Source organism: Diadema setosum, chromosome 4 (assembly GCF_964275005.1).
Source record: "Diadema setosum chromosome 4, eeDiaSeto1, whole genome shotgun sequence".
In the NCBI taxonomy this organism is placed as follows: Eukaryota; Metazoa; Echinodermata; class Echinoidea; order Diadematoida; family Diadematidae; genus Diadema; species Diadema setosum.
In genome coordinates this window covers 27,267,736-27,286,514 of record NC_092688.1, presented here as the reverse complement: position 1 = coordinate 27,286,514, position 18,779 = coordinate 27,267,736, and the positions used below count along the sequence as shown (strand labels likewise).

Below are 18,779 nucleotides of genomic sequence, written 5' to 3'. Positions count from 1 at the left end.
TCTATTAGAAGTGTGCATATCCATCTATCACTCCAAATCTACTTGTAAAGATCATGCTTTGCTTAAAGGGACTGTACAGTACTGGTTGAGGTGGGGATTCATGTTTTGAACATTCCTAAGTGAGATAATGAAAAGCCTCTTATGAAATATGAAAGGGCATGTAATTTTAAGAAGGATTCAACGTTTATTTCAGGGTTCTCGCCAGGAATTTCTTCACGCTTGTCGGCATTTATGCGCGCTGTTCTGGGGGTGGGTACGGGAGGGGGGTTCCCCCTCCCTCGCGAAGCGCGGAAGCCTTCGCTAATGCTCAATACAACACAGATAAATCGCCGCTAAAATGCCACTGAATGCGACATTCTCACGGAGATGTAATGAACGTTGCGAGGGGCATATTCTCACAGAAACAGTGCAGAAACTCCATACCTTATGTTAGCGGCAGTTCCTAAATAATACCGGTAAATGAAAGAGAAGTAGGTGCCGATGGTGGAGGTTCCGATTTCTTTTAGGCCTTTCCTGTTTCACTGTTGCAATAATTAGCCGCCTCTGCATCGCAACAACGCGCGCCGTGTTGCTTTCTCGCCGTCTGCTCGACCACGTGGTAGGCCTATTGCATGCAGATGCGCGAGAAGCGATCGAGAACTTTCGGGACATCGTTGCACTTTCCTTTCTTGGTATACTGCGGTAGTTTGGCCGTGACATCAAAGAGATATCCTACAATTTTAAATGTAATGATGGTCATTATTCCGAAGGTTTGTTTAATCATAAAATGAAACGATTCATTACTGAGTACTTCGAAGGTTTGTAATCGAAAACAACAACAACACCAAAGGTCGGTACTACAGATGAATGTTCAAAATAAAACTGATTTCGTTCGAAGATTAACAAGCATTATTTCTTTATCATTTTCCGATCAACGAACCTTCAGAAAGGAATCTATCATCTATCATCGTTATTGTTTCAGAATAAAAAACCTTCAGAATAAGAAAACACTGTTTTGGGGCCGTTGTTGTATTCCGAAATTATACTGGCAGAACATTCAAAATAACAAAACTGATTTCGTTTGGATATAGACAAATATTTTCTCCTTTATAATTTTTCTATTAACGATCATTCAGAATCAAGAATGTAGAGTATTATTTTGCCATTATTCTGTCGGAGTAACGAACCCTGAGGGTAAGAAAACTATAACCGTTTTCATTTCTTCTTTATCGTTTTCCGATTAACGATCGTTCAGAATTAAGAATCTAAAGTATTATCGTTATTCTTTCGCAGTAACGAACCTTCAGAGTAAAAGAAAACTAACAGTTTTGGGGCCGTCGTTTTATTCTGAAATTTCACTGACGGAAACGTTCGAAATAACAAAACTGATTTCGTTGTGAAATGAACGGACATTTTTTAAAATCATTTTTGGATTAAAGAACCTTCAGAATAAGGAATATAGCATTGTTTTATCATTAATCTCTCGGAGTAACGAACCCTAAGAGTAAGAAAAGTGCAACTGTTTTTTTGGGCAGTTGTTTTATTCCAAATTTCACTGGCAAAACGTTCGAAATGACGCACTGATTTCGTTTTGAAATTTACGGACATTTTTCTTTATTCAATTTTCGGTTAATGAACCTTCAGAATAAAGAATCTACAATTTATTATTTCATCATAACTACTTCTGTCGGAATAACAGACCCTTAGAGTACGAAAACACGCTGTTTTGTGCCGTCGTTTTATTCCGAAATTTCACTGGCAGAACGTTCGAAATAACAAAACTGATTTCGTCGTGAAATGAACGGACATTTTTTCTTAATCATTTTTGGATTAACGAACCTTCAGAATAAAGAATCTAGCATCATTTTATCATTAATCTGTCGGAGTAACGAAAAAAAAAATGAACCTTGGTGGCGATAACTGATGCTGGTGTAGAGAAAAACAAAGACAGCTCGCTCTAAAGATGCTTCCTTCTTTCAGTTTATTTTCTCCCCAGTCATTCTTATCGGTCTCCTCCCATGAACCCCTGCCATGCACGGACGATGAACAAAACAAAATGTTACCGATGCTGCAATGAAAAAAAAAAGAAAAAAAAGAAAGAAACACGTCCTCGAAGCAAATTATCTACACTTTTCAAGTTGAAAATGTTGATGTTCGTAATGAAGAATAAAAAAAAAAAAAGCACGACCTCAAGCAGTGGGGAAACTTGATATCATGGCTTGTGGAAATTTCCACGAAAGCCAGGTGTCAGATAAAGAATGTCGCGCGTACTGCCACCTTGCGTCAGTAGTCGTAAACAGCGTGTACATAGCATGTAAACCAACTGGGAATATTGATGAATGATCAGCCATTTATTTTCTGCCCATGAAGGCCCCCTAACCCACCTTTTAACAAACCAACCCAGAAGCACGTGGAGCATTACGTACGTTGAACTTGAAAGACCATCATGACAGAATTACTATAAATTTCGGCCCGGAGAAGGAAAATGGAATATTCACGAATGACGTTTACAAATCCATGGAAATTGAAAAGGCTGAAATGGAACGCATAACCCACTGAAACTACCAAAACCTAAGTAACAATTTGCATTTGCTTACTCCATCGCACGTTCTTTTTTCTTTTCTTTTTTTAAACGAAAAATGGAGTTAATTTTCTCTCTGCGGCAATGCTTTGAACGCATCTAATTTTGCATCATTGCCGATGGCCAGCTTCCTAAAGAATTGATACGAATCCTTTCAAATATACGAAACAAAGTCTAAAAATCCTGGATCCTGGCGGTGAATTTCGATGGTATTATAAATCCTGCTCACTATCAAAATTTAATCATCAATAGTTCCTTGCGCCATTTTACCAACCAACTGTAACTGTTCCTGAAAATTTCATCCTAATCTGTTCCCAAATTTTGACTTATTTTGCGAATAGAGAGACAGACAGGCAGACAAACTAACAAACCAAAGCAGCCAAAAAAAAACAAAAAAAAAAACAACAACCTTTGGCGGAGGGGGGCATGCATTTCATATCGTTTGTTTTTGCGTAACCCGACAACAAGCGTGACAACAAGCGAGCACGTGTCAGCCTTCCTCGGCCTCCTTCGGCCTCCGACCCTCTCTTTCCGTCCTCTCTCTCCCTCTCACAATACACTGTACCGTTGTACACGCAGGCAGTGGCCGGCTGGGTGCTTGTGCATGTGTGTGTGGATCCCAAATCAGAGCGCATGTGAGTGAGCAAGTGTGTGATGTGGTGTGTATCAGCTAGTACGTCGCTCTGTTGTGTTGAGCCGCGTTGTTGTGATCGGTGCGGTGACTGCGTAGATAAATTTTTGCGCTTGTATAAGTATGTAAACTGCTGCTGCTTTCAACATCTAGCATCTTTTCTAGCCAGATAATAAAGACTGAAAAAGGCGAGAAATTGGTCCGAACTTAGCTCGTCAAGCAAGTTACCCTTGTCGGCAAGTTCACGCGTGGTGTTACCCTTGTCGGCAAGTTTTACCCTTGTCGGCAATTGCTTCTTCAAACCGCACGCTTGTCGGGGCCGACAAGGGTGATATACGCTGGCGAGATCCCTGTATTTGATGAAAATTGGTTTTCAAATGGCCGAGATATCCAAAAAAGTGCTAATAATAAAAGGCGACATGCCACAACTTTATTAGGATCTCTTTGTTTCACCTTGTTTTTGGATATCTCAGCCATTTCAAAACCGATTTTCATCGAATAAACGTTTGATACCCCTTAGAACTGCATGCTCTTTGACATCTCATAGAGTGGTTTCTGAATATCCCGCAAAACGTTAAAAGCTAAATCCTCACCTCGACCAGAACTGTACACACCCTTTAAATCATACCAGGTGTAGCTTTTAAAAAGTACAACTGTACGATTCATCTAGATCTAGCCACCTACCTACCAAATGCATACGAATACAACTCTGTCTCTTGCATCTTTCTTGTAAAATTGCTGAGGAAAATCAAAGCTACAGTGCTGTAGTCATCCTGGTATTGGAGTTGTATATTTTTTCACCGTTACCATCATATTACTTTCCTACCCTACACAGCTTCACTGCTATTTGATGAAGCATTAGTTTCCTCTGGATGTTGCGCATAAGCTTGCCTCTTTAACATATATGAAGGTCAAAAGAGAATGCACACCTGCAATATTCCATGCATCATTAAGTCAAGTCAATAAAACCTTTCCGTTCTACAGCACACATTTTGTACGTGCATGTATTCATACAATGTACACTATTGAGCCTGTGCCGTGTTAGCAGTGGAGGAATCCCCATGTCCTCATAATGGAAGTCAATATTATTCTACAGTGAACCCAGAGAAAGAGAACAAGCCCTGTATCACACAGGACACAATGAACCCCTATGGCCAATATGCATCATCACTGATGTCACCTTAGAGGTAGGCCTACATAGTATAGCAGATAGCACTATCAAACATTGTGCCTGTTTCAAACTAACATTCAGGAATTATTGCAAAAGAAGATAAATCCTCCAGTGTGCACAAGCAACAAAACTATAATTTTTTTACCCAAACTCTTCATTCAGACCTTTATCGCTCTTATACAGTACTTGGATAGCGACATCTTGTATTAAGTACAGTACGAGAAGAGCTGGTCCTTTAAAAATATAACTTGTGTAAAAACAAGTAATCCTGGTATGTGCTTTCTGTTTTACTTGCAAGAACCAAAGAACAATTGCAGCTGTTGTTTGATACAGTGTACAATGTTCATGCCATGGAGTACTAAAAAACATTGTTTTATCTGTGTGGATGAAATGGGAACTACAGTACAGTACGACTGAACAAGTTTTCTTATGTGGATAAGATGGGCCACTACAGTACACGATGTACCTGTGTTTTGCATGTTGCAATAAAAAATGGTCTGTGTATGGATGGCTATTTTTTCTCTCTCAAAAAGTTGTACCATTCACGGCCACAAAAAATAGATTGCACACCATTACAATCATTACATTCAATGGCACCAGAATATTTCAGTGAGTCTTTGGTAAGGTACGCTCCCTCTCGTAATCTCAGATCAGCTCAGAAAAATCTTCTCCAATGTCCAGTCATCACAAAGTTTTATGGTGAATGATCTTTTCTAGCTCACACTGCTCCCACACTGTGGAACACTGTTCCATGTTATAAGCACAAACTGTGTACATTTCTCATATTTGACTGATTATAAAACTGGCTATGTAAATTGCAGTTTGCCTTTTGTTTTGTCCTTTTAATGAGCAGTACATGAAGGTCTCCTTTTACAATCACATAGTGCTACTGTGAATAACAGCACCGCTGATGGCAAATGTTGGTTGCTGTAGCTTTTTGTCTAATCTGGCCATCAATACAGAAAAAAAGGCAGGTCATTTCATTGGCATGCACTATATTGAATAGCCCCAAGGGGAGAGTGTTCAGAGCCTATTGATCAGACCCAGTGGGCTGTGGCAGGCAATACAACAAGACTCATCGAGGGGAAAAACTGCTCCACCGACAGGCGTACAAAGCGGGACCAGTTCTTGATACCAGTCCTAAAAATGTCCAGCCCTACATACTACATTTGTATGCATGCATTATGCAGCTATACACGTACAATGTAGCTGTGTGGAGTACCAGCTTCCACATTGGGCACATTGGGGCGTGAATTCTTTGAGGTATCACAGGAACCCATCCAGATCCTATGTGAATCACAATATCCTATCACACCTACATTGTACACTCCTCCATACAAGAAGCTGTCGAGCCAACAGTTGTGAGATATTCAACTGACATACTATCACTCTGAACTCTACATTAAAAGTGCAGCCCTAATCTCCAATTATCTTACAAACTCCTTATATTAAGTATGTTCGCACTGTCATGGCTACATGTCCAAAATGCAATACATGGCAGTACAAAATGTACTTGTCTCATAACAAGAACACATCATTTTAACTTCAGGTCACCAAATGAACAAACCCCTGATTTTCCTCCTTCAAAGAAGTGCTCTACAGTAAACACAGCTAAAATTGTTCTAAAAAGAAGAGGCAAATGAAGAATAATTTGACACCCTTACTCTTGTATTACCTCCTTACAAACCAATACAAATCTCCATGCAGTTAGGTTCTGAAACAGAAACTAATAAAAGTCTATTTTTTCATAATCTTATTTTTCTTATTGTATTAGTGCAGTTGCTGGATATAGGGCCTACAGCATGAATTGCAGCACCTGGTACACATGTACAGTACATGTAGATATACTGATGTGCTGATTGATACTTTGAAGGAAGATGTAGAGAATATCTGTCCAACATCTTCTTTTTTTTTTTGTATGTTCATAAAGCATACTATACCCACATTGGCCTGTAGACAACATTTTTTTTCTTTTCATTTGTTAAAAGACAGATGGTGAAAGCCATACTCATTGCATTATGCTTTAAAATCAATCCGTGGACCAACAACTTTGTTTATAAATGTGACGTACACTGTAGATAAAGCTCCTGATCATCTCTTGTGAGAATTAAAGGTCATTGCTTGTAATACCAAAAGCTGAAACAACATGAATGAGGTCATCATAAAACCCACAGCAGGACACAGAAAAGTCAAGCATAATAAGAAACAACACAAAAGCTGATGAACACCCACTGAATCATGGGGAGTATCATTGTAGTCTACACAATTTGCATCCTCTCATAAAATCAAAAATAACTTTATCGCATCACAAGGTTGCTTGCTTTTGATGTGTTTAGGCTGCCTTAAAGATAATATCCTGAGAACAAGGTTTTGTAAATAACTGCAGACACAGTTGTAGATAACAGCATTTCTTCTTCATAAATACCATGAAAAGATGCTTGAAAAAAGGTGATGAAGAGCTCTGTATGGGATACCTCAGTAACTGTCTATGTATAGTGCTGTTCTCATTGAAGTCAAAGCAATGTGTTTTGCAGGTGGTGATCCTGACTGCGGCCCAAATTTCGAAATTTTTAGAGTGAGAACAGAAATAATGCATTTCTCGCGAAATTTGGGTCTCAATCCCAATTGCACAAATTTGTGCTTTTTGCAAAAAGACATGAACTTGAAGTCATGCAGTGAGAACGCTGACTGTAAACAATTTTATATTGCACAGTATGTTGTACTGCATGTGTCATTCCTTGCTATTTTTACTGTGCTGTGGCAACATATCTTTTTAGTTGTTTTCATTTTCATTCTTTCCTTATGTTTCTTCTTTTTTTTGGGGGGGGGGGGCAGGTACATTGTACTGTTCATTGTACAAATGTGCTTGTAAATCACAGGAAATTTACAGTGGGATATTTTAGTTGCATACTTCCAAGCAACCAAGAAGAGTAAATTCATTCCAATACTTAAGTACCACTTATACACACAACTGTAGGTCAACTTTAGTACAAACACAAGCTCTCTGCAGCATGCTTGAACAGGGAATGATCATATTGCAAAGACAGAGAGTGATCAAAAGGTGAGTAAACATGCCCCATGGGTCAATCTGGTGGGGCTGTCTCCCTCATTGCCTGAAAGAAGACACAACCCCCTTGAACACAAATCTTTTATCTGCAAGCATTAGCACTAGCTCTGTGGCATTTGACACTTATGTGTCATTTAGCTGATTCACTCTGCGTATGTAGAAGATTTACTTTTCTTCCTTCTAACAGTCAAAATCGTAGAGTGAATCACCAAACATATCCTAGCTCATACTGGAAACTTTTGAAATGGGTGATTATACATTGTACAGCTCTTGTTTAGCCTAGTCATAGTCTTGTGAATATACAGGTACAGTATAAGATCTCCAGAGCACTGTCAAGTCACAACTGCTTTAGTGAAATTCTGTCAGATTTTCAAGAAATACAAACTGTTCAGTCTTGATACTCATGTACTATCTACAGCATATAAAATTGACTGATTTTCCACTTTTAAGTCAACTGCTGTACAAGTATGAACAAGTGTACAATAATGTAGAGTAAAATGTAGGAGGAAATATTTTTGTGAGCCATAAATATCAGTCAACTTGCAAAATTCGGGAAAGTAAAAACAGATAATGAACAACATAAAGCTGTATAGGTACAGTATTTTTACATCAGACTGTCTCCAAGTCAGAAAGTTTAAAATTAAGATTGCGCTCACTTCATCTCTTTACAATGCACTTTTCATTTCTGTCAACTGGTTTCAATACAAAATGTTGCTACTCTTGTAAGACATGTTTCCTACAGTAATACAAACCCTCCAGATCATTTTTCCCCCTTTAGATGCTTGCATACTGTCAACTGCTGACTTAGAATTACTGCAGATACAATGTATGGGGTGAGAGTCCCAAGTCTTGGGCATAGTGGTATACAATAAGCATGGACAATCACTCAAAGCAGACCCAAACATTGAGCCACACAATAGACTTGAGTTGTAAATGTACACTGCACAAAGGCAGATACAGTAGTGTACATTCCTATGGTCGAAAAGCCATACGAATCGAATGAGAACAGAACTTGGAGGTAACTGTATACAAATGTACACTGTACTTAATAACTGTGCTTCAAGTGTGTGCTTAACTGCTATTGTTCAAAATCTTCAGTAAACCCTTGCATAATCTATCATTACTGTGGCATTTACAGGTAACCACTGCTCAGTATTTGCTAGGGTGACCAAATACTTACAATGTAACTGAAGAAAAGCAGATCAGGCCATGTCTCAATGCAAGAAGCTTTTGTACTTTGAACATGTGTATGTATGTATTTAAAGTCCAGTGATTTGATACTGAAAGAGCTGAGGCCATGAAGGTAGTACATTTTTGTAAGCAATGCTATGCAGTGCAATACATTGTACAATATGCTTACAAGTACACATACCTGTACACTGTACACTACAAAGTACAAAATGTACAGGTGTACAATGTAGTTACTAGTTCCAGTAATTTGATAAATATGCATCACTCTGAATGCATTATTGTAGTGTAACCCACAACAGGACACTATCAGAATGCTCTTCTAAATCCTCTGATTTACCACGCTGATTACATGTACAGTATTGTAAGTCTCATACTACAGCTGCTATTATCTGGCAAAGTTTGGCAGTTCATTTTGTTCTGAGATACAATCATGTACAGGAAATTCATACTACATTAATATCTAAAAGGGAAGCCTATCTACGGCTGTATGTCTTACAAATTTCTGCAAATTCCTACAAGGGTTTCTTACAGTTAAAAAAAAAAAATGTGCATTGATAGTTTCTATCGTTACTTCATAGAATTCATATAGCAATAACACTGATGTTCAAAGAGAAGAAATTTGACAATTTCCTGATTCTACTGAAATTGAAATTGTGTGAGCAAGTTATGCACTGTATGTGAGTTGAAGGGTCTCAATATCACCAAGCCCCTTTACACTGCAAAACGTAACAGGCTCAAGCAAGACTTACAGCTGTAGGCCTACACTATGAAAGTGTCAGTACACTGGATAATAATGAAGTACACTGTAACTGTCTTTTAGTTTTGACAAGCAATAAAGACTGATAGCTTCACATCCTGATTTCATCAACTGATAGAAAACTTCCCAGTTATGATTCTGATCACAGTCACAGATCAGGAAAGAAATGGAATTGGCCAGGTATATAAACATACATTGTAATGTAAAAAGCTGTTAATGATTGTACAGCTGATCTGAAAGTATGAGTCTCTGTATCATACTGTGTTACAGTGTATATCAATGTGTTTTATTCAGTGCATCCTATGTATTAGTTACTACAGAGTAGATCATATGGACATTACATCAACACTTTTTGAGAAAGTAATGCTCCATATTCATAGCTCACAAGGTGTACACATTGCGCAACACAGATTGACTCCGGAACAAAATATACAGTACAATTTGTACATTGTATGTTTAATAGCCATTGCCCACTTGAACAAAATTCAGGGGACTTTCATACAAGAAATAGATGCTGCAAGTTCACAAAGGGCACAGATGAGCTGAAAATTCCTTTTCTTTCATGGAAACTACTGCACCGTATCTCCCATGAATGAACACTACACCCTTTAGTAAAGTTTGGTCATGTAGTGAATCTATGTGTCAAGAGTGTTTTCTGGCTTCAAGGAGAGGGCAGTGCACTTCAGAGAGCCGCCTTCCTCTCATCACTTCAACGGGACCGGAGCATTAATTTGCACTCGACATCCACCACTTCATTTGCCAGCCTAATTTGCTGACAGGTGTGAAAGTGAGTAATTACGGGTGACACTGGAGTAGCGTGCACGGTGCTACAAAGCTGCAGCCGTGGTCTCAAAGCTAACATGCAAGACTCACCAGACTTGCACGTCATTCAAATCATGAAACACAAGAGCAGGCTGCTCAAGCTTTGTCACTCATTCTGCACTGTCTTCTCCATTCACGTCATGTTGGCACTTTTCCCTTTTTCTCTCCAGTGAGCCCACTTTGATCATGAGTTGTGTACGTAACAGTACTTTCACAAATATTGCCAAGGACTACACTGATTCATGGTGAAATGTTTGAAATAAATGTTACTAGTAATCAAAATGAATAATAATCTCACACCTGTATGGATCAATTTTGGCACAAGTGACTGGGATATTCTTGGAATATTCAAAAATTCCAAAATATCATGTTCCCAGTCCCGAACCTTAATAATGCCTCCGGCACCACTTCGTGGCGGAGGCATAAAAACAGGAAAGCAATTCCTTTGTGGACATTTGGACATTCATAAAAAAATTAAAGCCATTCATAGGTACAGACTGCATGTATCAATTAGATTGTCTTATAATTTTCATTGTGTATACAATTTAAAAAAAGCTATTGAAAAATGAAATGTAGGGACTTGTAGAGAAAGCAATACACTGTTGCCTTTTATTGGCAACTCAAATGATACAACTGTACAAGAGTTACCGTATATCTCATCAAAAAAGTACAATGTAGTGGTCACATTGTATACTAAATTTTGATAAAGTAGAATGCTTTAAATCCTTTTCTCCCTTTTTGTAGGGTTTTATTGTTATGGTTTGTTTTGTAAAAACAACCCAATAAACTGTACCACACTATACGTACAACTGTACTCTTGTGTAAGAGTGAGAGTTGCTGTCCTTCATTGCTTTTTACTTTGGGTCAATAAGGAATACGGGCACTGACACGCCAAATACTTTTTTTTTTTTTTTTCAATTTGTTTCTTACCTTCCTGCCCCCTTTATGTCTGAGGCTGGCACTCCTGGCCAAGGAGCCCGTCTTCAGAAGTTGTTCCTCCAGGTGCACTTCAGAGCCGTCCATCCCTGAGCGCATACTCAGCTCAATCAACTCTGGGATGGGCTGCACCTTCAGTGTCACAGTGTCTCCAGACCCGCGGATCATCTCAATAATGCTATCTCTGGGTGTATTCTCTATGTTAACTCCATTAACTTCCACTAGACGGTCCCCGGGTAACAGTCCTGTGGCATTGTCGCGCTGCGTAGAGCTCGGCTCCGCAAAGTGCACCTGCCGACGCGAAATGGATCCGTTAGGGCCAGACCGCTCTTCAATGTTGGTCCTCCGCAGTGTGAATCCGAAGCCTCCGTTGGGCTGGCGGTTGAGTATGACATCTCTGGCACGTGGTGGTTTAGGAGGGGCCACTGCTGGGAGCTGCAGGTCCACATTGAAGGTCTTCTCACGAGGCGGCTCAGGGATCGGGTGTCGCATCTGGAAACCATGATCTCCATCAACTTCATCGGCAATTCTCTCGTTAAAAGCAGTATTCTGAGCCAACACCTCAGCATCGTTGACTTTAATGGCTACCTCGCTAACGGGAGTTTCCGATGCATTTCGCAGCGACGACTTCAATTTGAGTATGCCTTTTCCCTTGGATGATTTCCGTTTCTTTTCATATGATGGCTGCCTCTCATGCTTTGCTTCTTCAGTTATGTTTTCCAAGGGTGTGGTCACCGGGAAGATTCTCACATCCCCTGTGCTCCCCTTCTCAAACCCAGGGGTGGATGCACCACTTCCCTCACTGCCACTAGGGCTGGTCAGTGAGCCGTGCTGGTCAACACTCCTCTCGTTGACCCCAAGTTCTATCGCATGCTGCCCATTGCTCCGTTCCTCTGGCACGCTGTAGGATCTAATGGGCAGGTTGGCAGGCACAGAAGCCTTGCTGCGGGCGCTCGACTTCTTGCCCGAGAAGATACCGCGCTTGATGTCTTCAAGGCGAGTCAACTCATCCTGGGAGAGCTCCTTGCTCCTCTTCGAATCCTTCTTCTTCTTTTTAGGCTCTTCATCCTTTCGCTTCTTTCCCTTGAAACTGAACATTGTTAAGTACTGTTGGTCTCTCTCCTTCGCATACGATGCAATGTAAAAGTTCAGAAGGCTGAGGCTGTTATCAGGGCTTCATGGGTAGTCCATTCCACTCACTTGCAAATGTTCATCCAGTTCTCTTGTACCTTTCCACCTGTGCAGAAAAGTAATAAACATATCTATTAAATACACATCGCATTTTAGGTGAGGCACAAAATAAACAAAACTGTATGATTCAAAACACATTATTAAACATTGAATCCACATGCAAGGGGAGGGGGGACAAAGAATATTGCAGAAAAGAAACTGAAGAAGATTTCTTCTAATATATCACAGAAGGAAATCATACAAAGTAATGTGCCATTTATAAATGATTGTGGTGTGGAGATGATGAATCTACACAAAGAAAGATTAGGATTCTTACACTGTAAGTTTCTGGCAATTTTCTATGTTCTGCACAATATCAATAATCCATTTTGAGGGGGAAGGGCAATGTAGAAGATTGTTTTCTAGTTTGTCGCTGGTTTTGTGTCAGTCATGAATGAATGATTATTGTTAAGGAAATATTTCATGCCCCCGTTCAAGGAAGTTGCAGTGTACATAATATGACAGATTGCTGCACATTCATGTAATGTATGCCCAAGTGTAAATATCATATGTACTAGTACATTGCAGGTCACATCCTGTTTCACACACACAGTACACCTGATTAGGCAAAGGTGTGCATGGCATATGACATGAAGTTATACATCATGATTGGTAGGTAAATATCCAATGCTTTTTGGCTGACCGAAAGTAAAAAAAAAAATCAATGGAACAACTCCAGTAAACGGATGTCTCAGAGATGAGCAACACATTCTATCTTTCATTGGCATTTTGGAAAATAGCAAGAACATGATGGTGCAGCTAAAATTGGATGCACGCAAAGAGAAACCACTTTCTTTTTTTTCTTTTAACTTGGCCTTACTGTTAAACCAGAAATTTTTGCATGTATCAAACTTTCATGAATTTTCTAAGGAGCCAAGACTCCTAAAAGTAAAATGCATGCAAAAGTTCTGCATTGCATTGAATGCCAACTAATGCTGTTACATGCCATTATGATTGGCAATTCTTTGAAAGTTTAACTGCTGCATAGACCGTTGGCTTCAATTCCCAAAAGTTTCATCTGCACTGGGGCAGCCACAAAAACACAAGATTCACCTACCAATTGTGATGGCATGCACAAATTGCATTAGAATTTCCCGTACAGTGCAGGAGTAATATTGTGTGTATCCACTATCACACCACTAGGCGAAAGTGATCTATAAACCAGTCCCTACACTGTAATCATGTCCGCTATACCACGCTAGCTCAGATGCCAGTGAAGTTTTGTACTTCCTCATAAGTTATTTTCAAACATGTACAAAATAAACTCACTGTAAATATTTCACACCCTACAACAAACAGTACCCAACCGTAGCACGGGTGGATTTACTTGATATCCTTTTTGCCAAAATGTAATCTGGTCACATCTAGTCAAGCCAATTTATGCTACTTTTGTCTGTCAATTTTGTGAAATTACATATACTTGCCTCACAGTCTGCAGCAGAGAACAGTTTTGAAATCTGATTTTTATGAAATTCGAGTTCTTTTGCGAGCTGTTTAAGACAGCCATTTTCTACTGCAGTCAAGCACACAATGCGAATTCTGCACACAAACAGGAGCTTGTCAAATGAGATTTGGGAAAATTTTCCAGCAGCTCTGGTTCGCAGCAGCTCTGGTTCGCAGCAGCCACATTTCACCAGCATGCTGAGCCAGAGCAGCTGTGTGTGCGCTTTACTGCATTCCGTGCATACACTGTACACATGCAAGCAGTGTCGAGCGTGCCACTCGATGAATACAGTATAGAGGAAAATCAGGACACATCGAGGGGTCAAAATGCTGTATTTTGCACAAATTTTAGCAGATTTCTATTTAAAAAGAGTTTAAATGTCTAAACAAGGCAAGTACAATAGGTTTGTAACTACATTTTGTAGATCTAGGTTCTATACTGAGCATAAATATATCTACCTGCAGAACTTTAGTTTTCTGGTAGTTTTGACTAGGGTCCAGATATCTAGGTCTACACAGTTGCATTTGTTTCTGAATCTGAGTCTCCTTTCATACATTTCGGTCAATCACTTGAATCACTTGAACTCAGTCACTTGAATTGAAAGCTCTGTGCTACACTCATCACAAGCAGTTGGTCATGGTAGACGTAGGTCCCTATACAGTGTACTCCCATTATAACGAACACCGTTATATATCCTTATAACAAAATTCTGGTTACAACGAAATTACAATTTAGGCCGCAACATAATCGGCTCTTTGTTTTTTATCGTTTATTTGCTTGGTTACACAAAATTTCTATTTAACGAAAGTAAACTGCCAGTCCCAGAGACTTCTTACAGAAGTCCACTGTAAGAATTTGAATATAATTTTACACACGTAGCAGCACAGCTGTTGGTAGGATTTACCACGTACAACAGCATAGCAGCACTGTAAAATCATTCTGAAATGTGTAAAAGTGCCAAAATAAAACTGCAAACAATTAACTTTTTCTCTCACTTTTTAGACTTGGTTCTACGTATTTTAGGTTTTGAAATGTTTAGGGTTAACACTGTAAGTTTGTGCGTGAGTGCCATCCAGTGACTGAAAATCATGAGAGTTCTAATATTAGAATCTATATCATGTTGATGAGATAGTGCAAAATTACTCTAGAGCCTTGCACAACGCGATATTTTTGAAGGTAAGTTAGTCAAATTCATAACATCATTTTGAACTTTGGCATTTACAGCATTGGGTTGAACCATTTAATGATGGGTATGTTTTGAAAAATGAGAGAAAATAAGGGTAGCAGCTCAACAGTGACAAAATGACTGTCTGATGACGACCCTATGAGAGTACTGGCGAATAATGGCGAACTGCATGTGTTGCGTGTGCATGTGCTGGATTGAGAAACTGAGCTACCAGGGAGGGCACGCACGCATGCAGGGCCGTGCGGGTCTGATGCAGTGTATTATTACACATGCAAGCTGCATGCTGGCGACTCATCACTACTGTAGTACAGGATCTAATGTCAATTACCACTTGGTCACCACTTGCATGTATTTCCTATGCACTCCCAGGTTGGCGAACTTACGACAGGCACTCTATTATAGTTCGCCGCCCATAGTGCGCCACATATTACATTGTATTAGCGCATGTGTTATACACACACTTCAATGTAGGATGCATTGTGCCAAGCATTGTGCATCATCGCGTAAAAATTGAAAAACTTTCATCTGCCACCTGAAATCCATTTAAAATCAGAAACATTCTCGCATTAAAAATGGTTTTGTCACCTGTTAAGTGTTACATACAATGTATGGTAAAATACAGGATTACAATCATTTGTGTTTTTATGGAGGAAAAAGGTCAATTAGGAATGTCTTTTGAGAACAATGAAAACCCGTTGCCCCAGCTGATCTCCGATCATGGTGCGCATTAGAACATGAGATGTGAATGTCTGGCGACTTTAGGTAGTGGCGACTTAATGGTAATCGACGTTACTGGTACTCTCGTGGGGTCGCCAGATGGACAATACCAAAAACGTACGTTTTCCCTCATAAATTTATGTGATATTTTCATCAAAAACTGTATGGAAGAGAAAGGTGAGAATTTTAATTTTAACATGACGAGATCGTCAAAGTAATGATTATAAATTTATTCCACAGAGACTGCATCTGGCTTCACAGTGTCAGTGATGCCCGGAGGAGAGCGATATTACCAAAATCATCAAAAAATAAAAGACTCCTCCGGAGCGATGGATCTTTCTGTCTACTCTGGACCGGGTTTAGCATGTTTAACTGCTGGTTCTTCTAGACACTAAAGATTTACACTGTGGAGTGGTGTTGACTGTTGTCCAGCAAATGAGTGATGCCACTCACTGTACACTACGTATAGAGTGAGATACGAGTACGACACCTGCCCAGACATTCTACTAGTCTACATCTCTGCCTGGAGTATGGAGTATACGCTCCGGGCAATACAACACTGCACTACGTTCTTCATGAAGTACACACGAAAACAACATGTTGACAGGTCTTACCAACGACTAAATTTGAGTCTGTATTTCCAGTCCAGCACTGCAGACGTTTTTATACTAACAAATGTGTTGTCGGTGCAGCTCAGAACAGCAGGAACATCAGGTAACGTTAGCAGACATGCACACCTTCGTATACATGACATGTCTGTGTGTATAACGGACAGTGCGCGAAAAGGGGCAGAAGTACCCCCCTACCTGTGTTTCGTACACTGTGTAAGAGTTCTGTGGTTTCGTACCCCGAATACAGTACCTCTGGCTCTCTTACACACACCCACTCAGATAAGCCCAATACGCTACGAAGTTCGTTCAGTCCGAACCCATCCGGCGTGTAACTGCTGTAGCATGCAATGCATTAGTCTGGCTTCCAGACCCTCTGCCCATACTATTTCGCCATCCATGATATTAACGCCCTCAACGTCGAAAACTAGTATAGTTTAAGTTGATTTTCTCGCGCTTCCAGACCCTCTGCCCATACTATTTCGCCATCCATGATATTAACGCCCTCAACGTCGAAAACTAGTATAGTTTAAGTTGATTTTCTCGCGCAGAGGGTCTGGAAGCATTCGTCTTGGAGTTAATGGATTCCGCCCGATTTTGGGCGGAATCCATAAATCTGTCAGCGCTCCCGTCCTCTGAAGCGCGAAATTCGAATTATCCTGCTCAGCGTGTTATCAGAGCCGGGTGGTGGGAGGACTCTCCCTACTACCTGTGTGTTGGCATTGCGGCGTGTGTGTACCAATGGTGTGGATGCTGTATACTGTACTATGCAGGATGAGGGTTATGGTATACATTCAGGGAGGCGTATATTCTACCTCTCTGCACACGAACATTCGGACTTTTTTGAGATCTAAAGTAAGGTCGGATGGAAGAATCGGCAATCGTAGACAGTGTGTACTCCATGATGTGTATTCCTAAAAGTTTTCGATGTTTTTGATTGTTACTCACGTTTTTTCCTGTTTACTACTATAGATGCGCACAATGGTCAAGTGAACTATGTTTCCAATAAAATTAAAGCAGACCATTTTGTGTCATTGTGTCTATCGACGAAATCAAAAATCACATAGGGAATAGGTGTCCAAGGAAGATTTTTTTTTGTTTGTTTCTTCATTTGTGCTGGGCTGTTTTTTTTTTTTCAACTAATGTAGGGCCTATAGTGCAATACAATCAGTAAAGTTAACAACTGCGAACCACATTTCCCTTCCTTCCTTTACAAAGTATCTCAATCACAGTATTTTAATGCATAACCATCTGAGTCGTTTTCTCGTTTCCACTACGTTGTCTAATGGATTTCTTTTGTAGGCTCCACTTGGGGAAAACCAGCAACATTTTTTTTAACCTTTTTTTTTAGTAGGCCTTATGAGTATGAATGTAAAAACCGGTCTAATTTGACTACTAGTATACTGAATCCTACAAATAAAGCAAAATTCACGGATCTTTGACCAATGAAAAAATACAAAATGGATGCATATTTTGATAGAAACTGGCAATTTCAGATACACATTTTTTTCTATATGTGATATTGAGTTCACTTCAATGATTTAATCTTAAAGGGTGTGTACAGTTCTGGTCGTGGTGAGGATATAGCTTTTAACGTTTTGCGAGATATTCAGAAACCTTCTAAGTTCTAAGGGGTATCAAAAGTTTATTCGATGAAAATCGGTTTTGAAATGGCCGAGATAACCAAAAACAAGGTGAAACAAAGAGATCCTAATAAAGCTGTGGCATGTCGCCTTTTATTATTAGCACTTTTTTGGGATATCTCAGCCATTTGAAAACCAATTTTCATCAAATAAACATTGAATCCTTCTTAAAATTACATGCTCTTTCATATTTCATAAGAGGCTTTTCATTATCTCACTTAGGAATGTTCAAAAGATGAATGCCCACCTCAACCAGTACTGTACAGTCCCTTTACGTGGAATGCAATCATCAGCTCAATGTAAATGAACATTATCTGAGGTCCCAAATCTTTCCGACATTCATCAATGTGCGAATTGGTGCTCAAATATCCAAATGAACAGCATCAACATGCAGTGAAGTATTTTAATATGTTGCTTTTTTTTTGGGGGGGGGGGGGAAGGGGGGATGGTTTGGGTTTTTTCAGAGAGAAACAAGTTAACAATTCATGTAGACATTATTGTTGTTGTTGTTGTTTTAAAGAACGAAAGAAGAGAGAGAGAAAATGGGGCCCTATACAAATAATTTGCCCCAGACAGCACTTAACAAAAAACAAACATTATAAATCTTAGAGAGATATAATTGTTGTTCTCATGATATCAATGATCATTTTCGACGAACAATGAAAACTCTAAAGAGGTTTCCCAAATCAGGTATCCGGAATTGTGAGTTTCAAGGGCATCTTTGTGGATGAAAAAATTGAGGCCCTCTAAAAAAGCAAAACAACAACAACAACAACAACAACAAAACCCTGCAAGTATAATAGACTTGATTGTGGC

General features: G+C 39.6%; 1 protein-coding gene across 1 annotated transcript in view; it reads right to left on the bottom strand.

The window, feature by feature from the left end:
* LOC140227983 (unconventional myosin-XVIIIa-like) overlaps positions 1–16,457 on the bottom strand; it is a 200,681-nt gene extending 184,224 nt beyond the window's left edge. Inside the window, exons 1-2 of the mRNA XM_072308365.1 lie at positions 16,327–16,457; positions 11,130–12,372 (exon numbers count right to left, since the gene is read on the bottom strand). Of these exons, the coding sequence (XP_072164466.1) occupies positions 11,130–12,233 (1,104 nt within the window). The 5' untranslated portion in view covers positions 12,234–12,372; positions 16,327–16,457. The remainder of the gene's footprint in view (positions 1–11,129; positions 12,373–16,326) is intronic.
* Positions 16,458–18,779: the final 2,322 nt, after the last annotated feature.